The sequence below is a fragment of the Mesocricetus auratus genome, unplaced genomic scaffold (assembly GCF_017639785.1).
Source record: "Mesocricetus auratus isolate SY011 unplaced genomic scaffold, BCM_Maur_2.0 Super-Scaffold_100011, whole genome shotgun sequence".
NCBI lineage: Eukaryota > Metazoa > Chordata > Mammalia > Rodentia > Cricetidae > Mesocricetus > Mesocricetus auratus.
The window spans coordinates 9,477,625-9,491,844 of NW_024429195.1; the positions used below are offsets into that span (position 1 = coordinate 9,477,625).

General features: G+C 38.4%; 1 protein-coding gene across 3 annotated transcripts in view; it reads left to right on the forward strand.

The window, feature by feature from the left end:
- Nbea (neurobeachin) overlaps positions 1–14,220 on the forward strand; it is a 485,089-nt gene that overhangs the window by 292,366 nt on the left and 178,503 nt on the right. For all 3 annotated transcript variants that reach the window (XM_040754403.1, XM_040754404.1, XM_040754405.1), the window contains one exon: positions 60–184. In XM_040754403.1, coding sequence (XP_040610337.1) covers positions 60–184 — 125 coding nt within the window. The remainder of the gene's footprint in view (positions 1–59; positions 185–14,220) is intronic.

Below are 14,220 nucleotides of genomic sequence, written 5' to 3' on the forward strand. Positions count from 1 at the left end.
GAATTTCTAGTTTTGACTTTTCGTTAATGGCATTGTTGTCATTTATTCCCCACGTCTAGTCAATTGCATGATTTCTGGCGATTGGATTACTGGGAGGATGATCTTCGTCGAAGAAGAAGATTTGTTCGAAATGCCTTTGGCTCCACGCATGCTGAAGCATTGCTCAAGTCTGCAATCGAGTACGGTGAGTGCCACTGCCTCCAAAGTAGATTCACTCCTGAGGTGAGGGGTCCCTGGTAGTAAGTAAGTATTTTTCAGTGTTATGTAATATTCTCTGTGTTAAGTGTCAGAAGTAATAGGTTTTGCCTTGCCCTTTAGCACTGGGCTAAACTGAACTCCATATATCTTAGATTTATTTAAGAGACTTCATCTTACTGTAAAAGATTAAAATCTCCACATATGCTCATAAACTAACACCCCTTCAGATAGCCTAAAACAGTAGCAAATTGGATTTTTTCAGTGTCTTTCAAACTTTAATATCCGTAAGTCATGTAAACATGTGTTGTAATCCTCTACTCAGGTGTGAGTGTATATTTGTATATTTTTCTACTATGGATACTACACAGGCCCTGCTGCAAGATATATGTTTTTATGCATCAGTGCGTGTTGTGCGTGTGTGCACGCGCACGCGTGTGTGTACCCACCCATATATTCATAAAAAGACACATGATGATCTTTATTTACATATGTATATAACTGAAATGTTCTGTTAGTAACCTACCTATTTACATAATATTCCTACCCTACTTTTTTTTTTTTTTTACAAGACAGGGTTTCGCTGTATTGTTTTGGAGGCTGTCGGTCCAGCCCAGCCTCGAACTCACAGAGATCCGCCTGCCTCTGCCTCCCGAGTGCTGGGATTAAAGGCGTTCGCCACCACCGCCCGTCTTCCTACCCTATTTTTTAAACTCGGAAAATGATCCGTCTCGGGAAATGGTGGGCTCAGTCAGTAAAAGACTTGCTGAGTTCAGAAACCCAGCATCCACTTAAAAGCAGGACACAGAAGTGTACATTGGTAACCCCAGCATTGCAGAGCCAGAGACAGGAGATCCCTAAAGCTCACTGGCCAGCCAGTGTAAGCACTCAATAAACTCCAGTTTTAGAGGGACCCAGTTTTACAAAACAAGGTGGAACGTAATCAAGGAAAGCCTCCATGGTATCCACACATACATTCATATATGCACAAACAATTGAAAGTGATCAGCAAAGACATGGGTGGCATCCACATGCACATACACACATGTGACCACATAACCACATGCATACATTCAAACACATGCATATACATATACCACAGAAATGACACATAAATAGGTAGATGATAGTCCTGTTCTGTTCAGCCAGTTCAGCTCCTAGGCTTCCAATGCACTGCCAGCGAAATTTGGGCATGCCAGTCATACATTCACAATGCTGTCAACCATCACACTGCAAGAAAGCTGTACCCCAATTCTCTTTTTTAAATGTTTGGTAAAAACATTACTATGGTATAATAAAAATGCTACTTTAGACTATTGTCTAATGAGAAATTTCCTTAATTGCATTTTATTTGCCCATTTTTAAAATCCATTACATTTATTGTGTCATGCATGTGCTCATGTATGCACAAGTACAGACACATATGTTTACATGTCATATAGCTCATGAGGAAGTCAAAGAGAGTCATTTCTCCCTTTTGGCATGTGTGTCCCAGGGATTAAATTCGGAATTAATGGCAAGCACCTTGACTCACTGAACCATCTCATGGGTCCCATCTACTCGGTTCAAATTCTCTACTAAGCTTAAGTCTGATTGCTTATGTGGGAGTAATAATCAGCACTGTCCATGTAGTTCATGCTGCCTACTTCTAAAAGTTACTTGCTGTATTTACTTTCACTTACTTGAAAGTATTAAGTGAGCTATGTTTTTTAATGTTTACTACATATGGTACATAGTTTTACATCATGGCATAGTTTGTATCATGCCACACAATTCTTATTCTTAATGAGGAAAGCATGAAAAGATACAAATCATTACCAAATAAACACTGTACCTAAGGGTTTCAATGCAGCCACTACCCTAAGAAAAATTGCAAAGTAAATTACACAGTGGAGGTACATATTCAAAATGTTTCAATACATCATAGGAGTCCTTACTACAAGGAATTCTCAAATCAACTCTAAAGCCCATCTAAGGGTTTTAGCACTCTAAGGATTTTCAGCGAACTTAAAGTAAGTTGTTACATTCATGATTCACAGAAATACTGTCTACTTAGGAAGTGTACACTTAATAGTACTTGGAACTGGCCTGGAACTCACTGAGTTCCACCTGCCTTTGTCTCTGGAATGCTGGGATTGAAAGTGTATGCTTTATTTACTAATTCAAATCTCTTCATCAATTCAGCATGAATTTATCTCATCAGAAATTAGAATTATCTGCAAATAATTTGTTAGAGAGGTTAGGCTAGGGGGCATTGGTGATAATTATAAAAGCTTCATTTCTGTAGAGGCTGCCATCCATTCTCTACAAGTTACTTCAAAATGGATTTGTTATGAAAATACTCATTTTATTTCTGCTAAAAAAAATAGTTCTCTTTGTCTTTGGTTTGTATTTTTTTGCCTTAAAAATCCCTTTGATGGAGGTTCATATTTTAGTCCCATAGAAACTGTTGTTGTTAATAAACCTGAACTAAAATAAATAGTGTGTACATCTTGAAATAAATGAGCCATGTTAGTAAATCTAATGTGTACTACACGGGAATTTTAAATATGTTATTTTCATTAATTTTACATGCTAGATGATAAAAATCATTCAGAGTCCTTTGTCACTCTTGTGTTAGGTTCCTTGATGAAGAGAAAGAAGAGTTTTTTTATTTGACAAGTATTAGAAACAAACATCACATCTGGGCCACGTATGTTTAAAACACTCTTTCAGTTCCTATGGTAGAGTCCTATGATGGTTACTCGCCAGGGTTCAGTCATAGTGTGGAAGAACACAGATAACATACCATGGCCCTCCCTCCATGAACACTGACAGGGTACACCTTTTCAAGACTTCACCAGGACTCATCATCTCTGGACCTCAGGAACTGTGGAGAGAGTTGGTAGTCAGAAAAGGAGCAGGGGACGGGAAAATGGGAAATATTCCAAGGAAGGCTATCTGCAGACAAACAATGGGAAGATTGCAAACAGCCAGGATTCCCCTTCTCCCAGCCCTGCTTGCCTCCTAAACTGCACAGGAAGTACTTGAGAAAAAGAGGAAGTAACGGCCAGTAATGAGTACAAAGCACTTCCTTCAATAAGAAAATAGATGCTTGCAGACTTCATTGAAAGCAGATTCTGTTTTTAAAGATAAGTTTTACATTCATAACATCTATATAAAGCCGAAAAAGAAAAAACAAACCATATAAAACCCAGCCCATTGTCTGAATAGCCTCTGGTGAGCATTATTGTGTGTCTATGTATGCAGAGTCTGGCATGTGCAGACCAGCAGACGCCTTGTAGACCTGTGGTATAAGTAAACAGGTTAGGGGACCTTCATAGGTCAAAGCTGCAAATTGCTAAACACCACCTAGGGCAAATTGAAATTCGATGTTTTCTTTTTCCTTGTCAAATAATTGCATCATTTCTACCTCCCTGTGATTAAACGTTTTAAATCCTGACTTGCCATTAGGTTTAATATGCACAATCTCTGCTGTGGATTTTGGTGAAAACTATTTTTCATTTGTCCACGTTATAGAAACGTAAATGTTTCAGGACCAAATAATATTTTATACTGGTAACTTACAGTGTGTGATAAAAGTACTGTAATCACTGATAAAGTGGAAATGCTGAAGACTTGTAAACTGAGAGAGCCTCTTTCAGTTTCTTAAACAGGTAGCCTTTCCTTACATATCTGGGCTCCAAAGCCCAAGATGAGTCATCTGTCAGTGTAGAGTGTGAGTTTGGAGACAAGGAGCCTCCATGAGGGTGAGGGGTGAAGGAGGGGCAGGAGCCTTCAGGGTTAGTGGAAATGCCTTGGATTGCTTGATCTTCCTGATACCGTAAATCTAGCCACACGGTCTAGATTTCACTAGAGTTGTACTTCCATGACGGGAAGGAATATTCAGCTATAGTTCAGATTCATGGCATTATTTTAAGTTTTCTTAGAGTCTCAAATAAAAATGGCAATTCTTTAAATGAGTAAACTATCAGAGTTGGGTATAATTTTAAGGGAAAAAGAACAATAGTTTTATGTCATAATGATTTTGAAAGTTTGCTCCATGATTTTATTATTAAAACTTCTAGTTGACCTTTTTCAGTTGGAAAATAGCCTTTTCAGTGATGGAATTTCTCCTGCGTTTTGGTAACACTAATGAGTTGAATAATTTATGAGGTTATCGTGTGCAAAAGATTCAGTATGATTTGACATAGTCTCAGTCTCTGGTGTTAGAATGTGATTAATAAAAACCTAGAAGCATATAATTTTTTCTTAATGTTTAATGTGCTTGCTTTGCATGAACTGAATGTGTTATTTAGGTGGGTTTTAGTGGTAAAGTATCTTTCAAGTGAAAATTTGATTATCAGGAATTTTACAAACCATAAGAGTGGAATTACATAAGAAAGATGTTTTCAAACTCATCTTCTCATCTGCATGGTTTATTATTTTGGGCAAATTAACTAATAGGTAAGTAATTGAAATAGTGGGCTTCAAGTGTTACATATTAAAATAAAACCTAGACTCTTCAACTTCTTGGTATATTGTAGTCTGTAAAGATACTGGGAAAACTCTTAGTAAGTTTGGTTCTCTTTGTTGAGTGTCAGTCATCATTTGGGCTTCTGTTTCCCTTCCATAAAATTACAGTGGAGCTACATTTCATCAAAGCCTAAGATCACAAGTGCTTCGTGTCTGTGATCAAAGGCATCATCTTAAATAGGTCTGGTCTGGCACTGCAGAAGAGGGCAGGCTGCCTCAGCCTGAGGGAGGAAAAAAAACACACAGAGCAAAGATGACAAAGTTAATCAGTCATTTCTTTGGCAATAAATAATAAGATGTGCTGAGAACTGCAAATGAGAACATTCTTAGGTTCCTCAGAGATCTGTCTGCTTAACACCTGATTTATCTAAGCTTGTGAAGCCATCAAGTTATGACCTTGATGAACAAAAAGCAGCCCTGTAATGAGCTGGAATTAAATTAGTCTGCTGCTGCATTCATAGCTACTGTAATATGTTACATGCAGTCATCGAAAATAGGAAGGCGCTGAGAGTGGGAGCCATGCTGGGCAGTAAAGCAGCCATGCAGAAAAGAAAAAACTATGAAATTCTCTGTCTTCATTCTTCCAAGAGGTTGTAATTGTTACAGTATCTGAGAATGCACGTCCTTACTATGTAAAAACATTCGTAAACCTCCTGCTTTAGTTGGTGTATTATAAATTAGTTCTCTGCATTTGGAATAAAAATTAGTGGGTTGAATTAGTTTCCAGTAACTCCTGAAAAATTAATAATGCAGCTGTTTCAAGAGAAGGAAAGACCTGCAGGCTGTTGTCTGCCGGCTCTTCTTGATATCACCTCATAAGCTTCGTCTCCTACCCTTGTCTTCACCCTGTGCTTTTATGAGCTAGTCAAGTGACTTATTAAATAGATCTCCTAAAATGGGGTCATAAAGGCTACAAATATGCTTATAGCACCTGTTTACACATACATGACATTTCTCATATCAAAAACTATCCCAACAAGCTACCTGTACTTAGACTGAAATTCAAGCACATAGGATATAAGCAGATTCCGAAGTTTAACTGTGTCTATTGGAAGGCACTTATTGAAGAGTTTCTGTGTGCCACACATGTTCTAGATACTGGATTTGGGAATTGAGCATTTCTAAACTGGAGGAGCACAGGAGACTGGCTGACCAGAAAAGGTATTACAGAGAGTAGCTGATGTATAAATTACCTCATAGACTATTCTGCATTAACCAGGTGACAGGAAGTCACCAACATGGGAAGGGAAGGATAGGGTAGGATAGGATAGAATTCACTGAAATAGGGAGGCTTAAGGCCTTGACTTGATGGACTCCATATTTGTTTTAATGACAGAAATGCATAAAGTATTTCTATTTAAGATGGGGGATATAACTCATTAGGAAAGAAACTGATGACCTTTTGGGTCAGTCTGTAGCTCTGGATACAGAATTATTTGTATTTTAGATTGTAAATAAAACAATAATTTGATGTATATACATGAAATAAATAGAACAATTTTATTTTAGATATTTATTATTTTCAGACAAAGTAAAAACTACTTACAAGCCAAAATCAGATTTCTCTATGTACCCCATTAGAGCACCCGTGTTTGAGAACTGGGTGTTCTACAGAAACAGTTGTCTTTTACTTATTTGATTAGCTCCATTACCACAGTTAACCACATGTTTGATCATTTGGGGAAACTGAATCAAAGGATGAATTTTCTAAATACATATCTACAAGTATAGCATTTTTATTATCTGAAATGAGTTGTTTATACTTTATTCTACTTAGAATATCCTCAGATGCTAGGGAGAAAGCTGGGGTAAAGTTTGGCTAGTGGACCTATGCCAAGTGACAAGGGAAACATATTGTTTTCATTGGTTTGTTTATTTTAGGCCAATTTCTGGTAACATCTACACACAACTGCATGGGTAATACATGTACACAGTATAAAAGATAATTGCTGTTGCAGTGTACTAACAGTGCTGTGAACTCTGTGACAGTGATGTCCTTGAGTAGCAGTTGAAAACATGAACTGAATTCTACCAAATCATTGAATAGAGTGGGCATGTGTAAAAATGGTCAACGCCACACAGAGTAATGTACCCTAAAATGGAGACCAGTACCACATGGAGGAACCAGAACCTCATGTTGTGGGGTGATGGCATGAAAATAAGACTTTGAACAGAAAGAGAGCTGCTGAAGGATTTATATTTGGAAAAGGACAGACCACAGAAATGAGGTGACTTAGTGATGTGGTGGGTAAGCTAAAGCTCTCCCCAAGCACCACCCCATGTGTGCACTTGGCCCTGTAGAATGTTCCCTCACGTGGAGTTTACCTGATAATACCTGGTAACTCTCGCAGCATGTTATCTGTGAAGATGTTGTAGTCACCTTCGTGTCATTTGTGAGCTTTATATATTGTGTCACTTCTAAAAACATAATGTAGGTTTGTTCAATTTTTCTTATTTATTTGTTAGACTGACTTTATATTTATTTTTATTCATTATTTATTATCTACTTATTTTTTGTCTACGGCACCAACCAAGTAAAGTAGCATCTGCCACTGAGTTCCATGTCCTGCATTTTGCTTTTTTATAGAGTGCTTTTAAAAGAGCCCCCTAGCTGTGCCTTGGTTCAGTAATAAGGAGAAAGGAGCTAGTTACCATTTTCTGCCTCCTCACTGAGCCAGTTCCCTGCCCATTCAAAGCATCTTCTACTCCTGTCCCTGTAGTCTGAGATGCTTAAATTTCCCATGCTGCTCTAGGAAGTGTCCCACCCTTCAGTTCTCTTTCATGCCATCTGCTTCATGTCTATTCCTTTTCAAGATTTGCTAGGATTCCAGGCTTACATTCTGCTCCTCTGGGCACAAGATTTAGCAGGCGTCTTTCCTTTCCCAAGTTCCCTCCCCAATCCATCCTTCTCTTTTCTTCTAGGGGAAAAGTGCTTAAAGGAGGAGGAAATCACCCACTCTTATTCTATTTTGATACACTGATCTTCCACTACTGTTCTTCTAAGCACTTTACCAGGAGGGTCAGACTTTGCAATGATGTCAGGCATAACTGAGGACACATAGCCCTGAGCAATGTTTGTTTTTCTTCAAGTAAGATGTGGCCCATGGTTTGCAATACAACAAAAATCCTATTCTAAATAATTATACATCACCCTAACTTCATGGCTAGCCATAGTTCCATTAAGGACATCACTACTAAAATACATAAAGAGTTGGTATGGTATATATTCTTCTGAAAGGCATAGAATATAGTTTTATGAATTGACTGTTAGATTATTATATTAACATTTCCATTTCATAGTTATATTTAAATCCACTTAAATGCTGTAACATTTTCTTGTACCTTTTTAATTGCATTTTCTGCTTAAAAAATGTCTGGTCTGCTCTAAAAAATATTGCTTACATATGAATATTTTGAATTAGGAATAAATGAAATTCTGTTTTTGCTGTCAGAACCAAATTGTGAAAAGGTATTACATGTCTTTGAAAATCAGTATACTCTATTAGCAGGCCTGTCAATATAAAAAGTGCCTCCCATTTCCACCTCCTGCTCTAATAACCTGTGTTACTCTCGGGCAGTCCACATAATCAGAGTATATTGTCAGCTTACTGGGGTTGGGGAAGCATGAAATGAAAATCGCGTTAATATTGATCCAATTCTTTTACTTGCAAGTGTCCTTGCTGTCCTTTTCCACTGTTGGTGTTAGGTCGCCATTTTCTTCCTTCTTTCTTAAATTCTAGCCAGTCGCTACAAGCATTACTAATCTGAATAAGGGTTTAGCACTTGGAATAATGCCTTTGGACACTGAATCTTAATTAACACACAGATTGCTAATACTAAATGTTTCCTACCCACCACCAACATTTTCCTCCAGCTGTGTACAGCACAGCCTACCTGAAGGAATAAGGGATGTCTGGACATTCCTCCTTGGTAGAAACACAAAGGATACACTGCTCCCATTGTGTGCAAGGGAATGATGTATCATCAGTAATGGTTCAGTCCAGGCACCAGTTTTGAGTCTTTTATTTTATGGAAGCATATATAATATCTATTTGTGGTCACTCACTAAACTCTGAGTCAGTAGTAATGAGTTGTAATGGCAGTGGTGTTTAGATCTTCTTTATGTGGACAGAAATACCACAGCTAAAAGAAGGAGCATGAAGTTTGATCGTGCAGCTTTTACACCTGACTTATTAAACTTACCCAGTAATCACTCTGCCTTTATATGAAGGTGTTGAAATAACACAGAGAAATTGTCTGTTTGAGTGTGAGCAGCCTGTTTCACTTGTGGGGATTTTTTTTTCCAGAGAAGTTTATGCAGATGGGTTGAAGCTTCTGGGGGATGGATCACATATAAAAAGAGAGTTATGTGCTTCAGGATTCCAGTCTCTTTAATGTAGTGTTGAGTTTTCACCATTGGGTTTTTCCTGGATTTTTTTCCTTCCTTTCTTATACTTTCTTCTTTCTCCCTTTGTCTTAGAATTCTGTTCAGACAATGGGTCAGTTAAAAATAATCTTTCCTTGTATATCTCTATCTTAAGGAGGAAATATATGTTCTATGCTTAAAATGAAACTCTAGAATTAGATCTAAAATTTAAATTACTTAGAAGGGGAATATTTGCTTACTAGTAGGTGACTGTTACGTCAAATTTGTACATATGTGAATTCAGCTTTCATCTCACACATTCACTAAGTTTGGTACCCATAGCTGGGAGCAGCACATTTCTCTAAGATAAAGAATAGTCCTTCTGGCACTAGAAGAAACCATTTTGAGTGAGGTAAACCAGTCACAAAAAGACAAACATGTTATTTATTCAGTCATATATGGATTTTAGACATGGATCAGGGGGGTGCCAGTCTACAATCCCACTGCCAGAGAGTCTGGGAAACAGAACCTTCATCCAGTGACGTATGGAAGCAGAGGCAGACACCCACGGCTAAACACTGAACTGACCTCCTGGAAACCAGTGACAGAGAGAGAGTTCTAACGAGCAAAGGGGTCAAGACTGGGCTGCTGAAACCCACAGAAACAGCTGACCTGAACAAGGGGGAGCTCTTGGACCCCAGCCTGATAGCTGGGAGGCCAGCATAGAACTGATCCAGACCCCCTGAACATCAGTGAGGAGGCCTAGGCAATCTATGGGGCCTTGGGTAGTAGATCAGTATTTATCCCTGGCATACAAATGGACTTTGGGTGCTCATCCCACAATGGTGGATGCTCTCTCAGCCTGGACTCTTGGGGGAGGGCCCAGGCCCTGCCCTGGATGAAATGACAGACTCTAGAGATCCCCCATGGAGGGCCTCACCCTCCCTGGGGATTGGGTGGGGGTTGGGAGGCTGGTAGGAGGAGTGGAGGAGGAGGGGGAGGGAGAGGGAACTGGGATTGACATATGAAGCAAGCTTATTTCTAATTTAAATTAAAAAAGAATAAAAAAACAGTACTTCATCGTTTGCTGTCTACTGTTTAGAAGCATATGGTGCTGAGTAATGGACTAAAGCGTACATGCCCTCACATGAGATCTTGTAACGCACCTAATTAGATGAGAGGTGCATTAATCTTGACCTCTTTCTGTGGGTGGCAGCTAAATAATACTGTGTGGAGCTACAAAGAGCACCATCCTGTAAAGGTATTTGTTGCTCTAACTTGAATTTTAAATGAGAATAAATAATCTCTATTTTAACATTGCCCAAAGTGTCCATATCATTGGTGCTTTTATTTAAAGAAGTATTTAAGTTTGAAGATTAATCACAGTATTTTATCTGACTTATATTAAGGTTGTTTGTCAAACACATTGAACAACATAGAAAATATTGAGAAATTATTCATATTATAAAGAATTTCTCTTTTGAAAAGAATGCCCTCCTGTGAAGCTAATTTCCAGATGTCTACAAACATTAGAGTTTTCCAAGCATACATTCAGGCGAAGTTGGAATTAGGTTAAATTTTCACTGGGCCAGCATCCCTCCAAAGACTTCCTTCTAAAGATGGGAAAATACTATGTTAAACTTGTTTTTATTGAGAAATCATAAGGGCTCTTCCTTCAGATAACCAAGATTTGAAACATTCATTTTGTTAGAGTAGACGTGTATAAAATTTCAAAAGTCATCAGTAATGTTGTTGCGGTGCCTGGCCTTGTAGCACATGTGTGATCCTAGCAGCGCCAGAGCCTGTGCTTGGAACATCACTATTTCAAAGTTGACCAGGCCTTCCCTGTGAGCTCAGGCTAGCTTTGGCATCTTTGTGAGATTCTGTATCAAATTTTTTGAAAAAACAAGAAAAGGGACTGATGATACAGTTTTAGAGTACTTCCCTAGAATGATTGAGGCCCTAAGTTAAAGCCTTAGACCCTAAATGTGGTGGTGGTGGTGGTGATGATGATGATGAAAGAAAATGAAAAAACAAAGGTGATTATAGCTTGTGTAATAATAACTATGTGAATGCAATGAATAAAATGGCACTGGGGAAGAGCATGTAAATGCCAGCTTTCTGGACTGTGCTCTGTTTCACAAGAACTTAGCAAAACATGAGCTGCATATTTTTCTTTGTTCAGGAAGCATGTATCTATAGACTAGATGAAGGTGCATTGTGCTTTGTAATAATTCTGAGCAGACTCATCGCATTGCACAACGGAAGGAGACCTCCCACAAAGCAAAGGGCACTTAGGATTCAGAATCAGGATGATATTATTTTAGGTTTATGACCCTCACATTTGCCTACTTTATTTTCTCCCTTCACATAAATCCAGTAATATGATGAACAGCAACGCTTAAGTTAAATTAAGTTCAAAATGCGTAAGCAACCAATATCTCATCTCTATGTTGCAGTAATACCTTAAGACTTAGGTTGGGAAAATGCTCCTTGTTTCTCTTTCACTGATTGGAATCTGAAGGTAAGAATTGGTGTGGATTTTTTTAAATGTTTATGATAGGTATAAAATGAAAAAAATAAAAACAACAAAAATCATAAAGTCCAATTTACATTGTGGATAAACCAAAGAACATACAAAGAAAAGTAAATTACGCAACAGCGTGTAAGAGAATTAGTGGGTAAGTTACAACAATATTATTTTCATTTGCTTTCTAAACAAACATTTGTTTACTCAATGCCTGGGAGAGAAGTTATATTCCACTAAGAAAGTGAGGGTGTAGGTCAATGATAGAACACTTGCCTTGAAAGTTCATGACCCTGGGTTCTGTCCCAAATGGCACGCTAGATCTAAATGAAGGGGAGAGATTGGCATTAAGAAAAATCTCCAAATAAAACATTTCAAAAATAAATGATGATATATTAAACCTATGTTGAACAAACAGGTTTGGCATTAGGAGATAAGCCAGATGGACAAAGAACTCACCTGTCAGCCTTTCAGCCCTATGACTGCTGCTCTTTTTTAGTATCTGCAGTTAACTGTAGAATAATCCCTTAAATGAAAATAAATAATCTTGTATTTTCATTTATTGTATTTGCTAATCAATAAAAAATAATATAATGTCAACAAAGTAATTGCTGAATCTTGATTTTTTTTAGTTTTTCTTTTTAATTTTTAATTTTAAATTTAAATTAGAAACAAGGTTGCTTCACATATCAATCCCAGGTCCCTCTCCCTTTCCCTACCCTCCTCCCATGCCCTCCCACCAACCCACCCCCATACCCTCTCATTTCCCCAGGGAGGTTGAGGCCCTCCATGGGGGTGTCCATAGTCTGTCATTTCATCCAGGGCAGGGCCTAGGCCCTCCCCCCCAAGAGTCCAGGCTGAGAGAGCATCCCTCATTGTGGGATGGGCACCCAAAGTCCATTTGTACACCAGGGATAAATACTGATCTACTACCCAAGGCCCTATAGATTGCCTAGGCCTCCCCACTGACACCCAAATTTAGGGGGTCTTAGATCTTGATTTTTTTTAAGACGTTGATAGTAATAACGGAAGCAAGTGTGCCCACACTGTGAATGTAATTAACTTAGGGTTATTTAAGACAATAAAACTGAAGCTGTATGGTGCTGGCATACAGTAGCAATTCTGGAGACGTTTTAGTTCTCCTTTCACTTCCCTTATAAAATATACTGTCAGAGCAGATGATTTAGCTCAGTGATCTAGGGCTTGCTAGCCTACACGACCCTGCATTCAATCCCAGCAAGGCAAAAAAAAAAAAAAAAGGAAATTAGTTAATTAATTAGCTTAATTAGAATCCACTTGGATTCTCTTGGCTTCCTGTTACTAAGAGAAACTTATGAAGGAAGAGTCTTCAGGGCTCTATAACTATGAATGAGTCTACGGAAAATGCTTTCCTGTGTTTAAAACATGATAGGAAATGAAAACAAGTCTAATTTTGCATTTGGCTTCATTCATCCACAAGTCTGTGGTACTTTCTTCTGAATCTTTACATTTCCATGCCGTTTTCATAGTTTCATGGTAGATAAGCATCCCTGTCTCTCCTGTCTAGCTTTACTCATTATTTTTTTTTTTTTTTTGTGGTTGCCATTTCACATCTATGGCGCTCCGGTGGTTTGTGGCATTTGCTCGTTAATTTCTTGATGAATGGCTAAAGAGGCCAAGAAGTGCATTCAGTTCAACATGTCTTCTAAGACAGATGATCTCAAATAAATTCTTCTCTCAATCAGATTTTGATTTGTTAGGTGATAAACCAATTCTCTCTAAGGACAGTGTTTACAAGCCTTGTAATGAGACAGCCCTCTGAGACCTTACCTCCTTTTGCTGTAATGTTGATGGATGAAACTCTAATTCATAAAGGATATTGTGACTGAAAAGCACCTTTAAATCTCGTATACACTAATCTAGACAAATGTTTGTTTCAGCTCCACAAGACTGGTTAAGTTCACTGGTGGACGAGCTGGTAACACTTCAGCGAGGTTGGTCAGCTCTGTGTGTAGGTACCAATTCCTTTAGCAAGTATCATGAAAAGACTTGAATGTTTTCTGCTTCAGAGTTAGAAACAATCAGACAGATCTTTATACGTTTCCAATCTCCTCTTTCTGCTGCATGGAGATTTTATTGTTGTAATGTAGAGTCACATAAAGCTGCTTTTTCTTTTTACATGGTAGTGATTAGAAGGAAGAACCTGCTTATTAGCCTGACTGAAACTTAACCGGCGTGTTACCTTAATGCAAATACCTAGGCTCCATTTCACATAAATTAGCACGAATCAGTGAGGTTTGGGGGCATTTGGGGACATTTTGATTTAGAGATATCCAGAGACAACTCTTGTGCCTCAGTTCACCCATTGGGGATTTATTAGTGCTTGTTATGAGGCAGTGTGCTAAATGAGGGGGAATACAGAGACAGATAAGTGATTCCAGCCATCAGAGGGTCTGCAGAGGTCAATATGCAAGCAAATGCCAGATACTTCAACTGGAAGATTTATGAGGTGTGGGGAGAGTAAACGGAAAAGAGTTGACAAGTCATGGGAAGGGAAGGGATTTAAACCTGAACTTCAGCTGGTTTCCTGTGCACCAACTGAGCACCAGACCCTTATGCTGAAGAGATGACCAAGAAG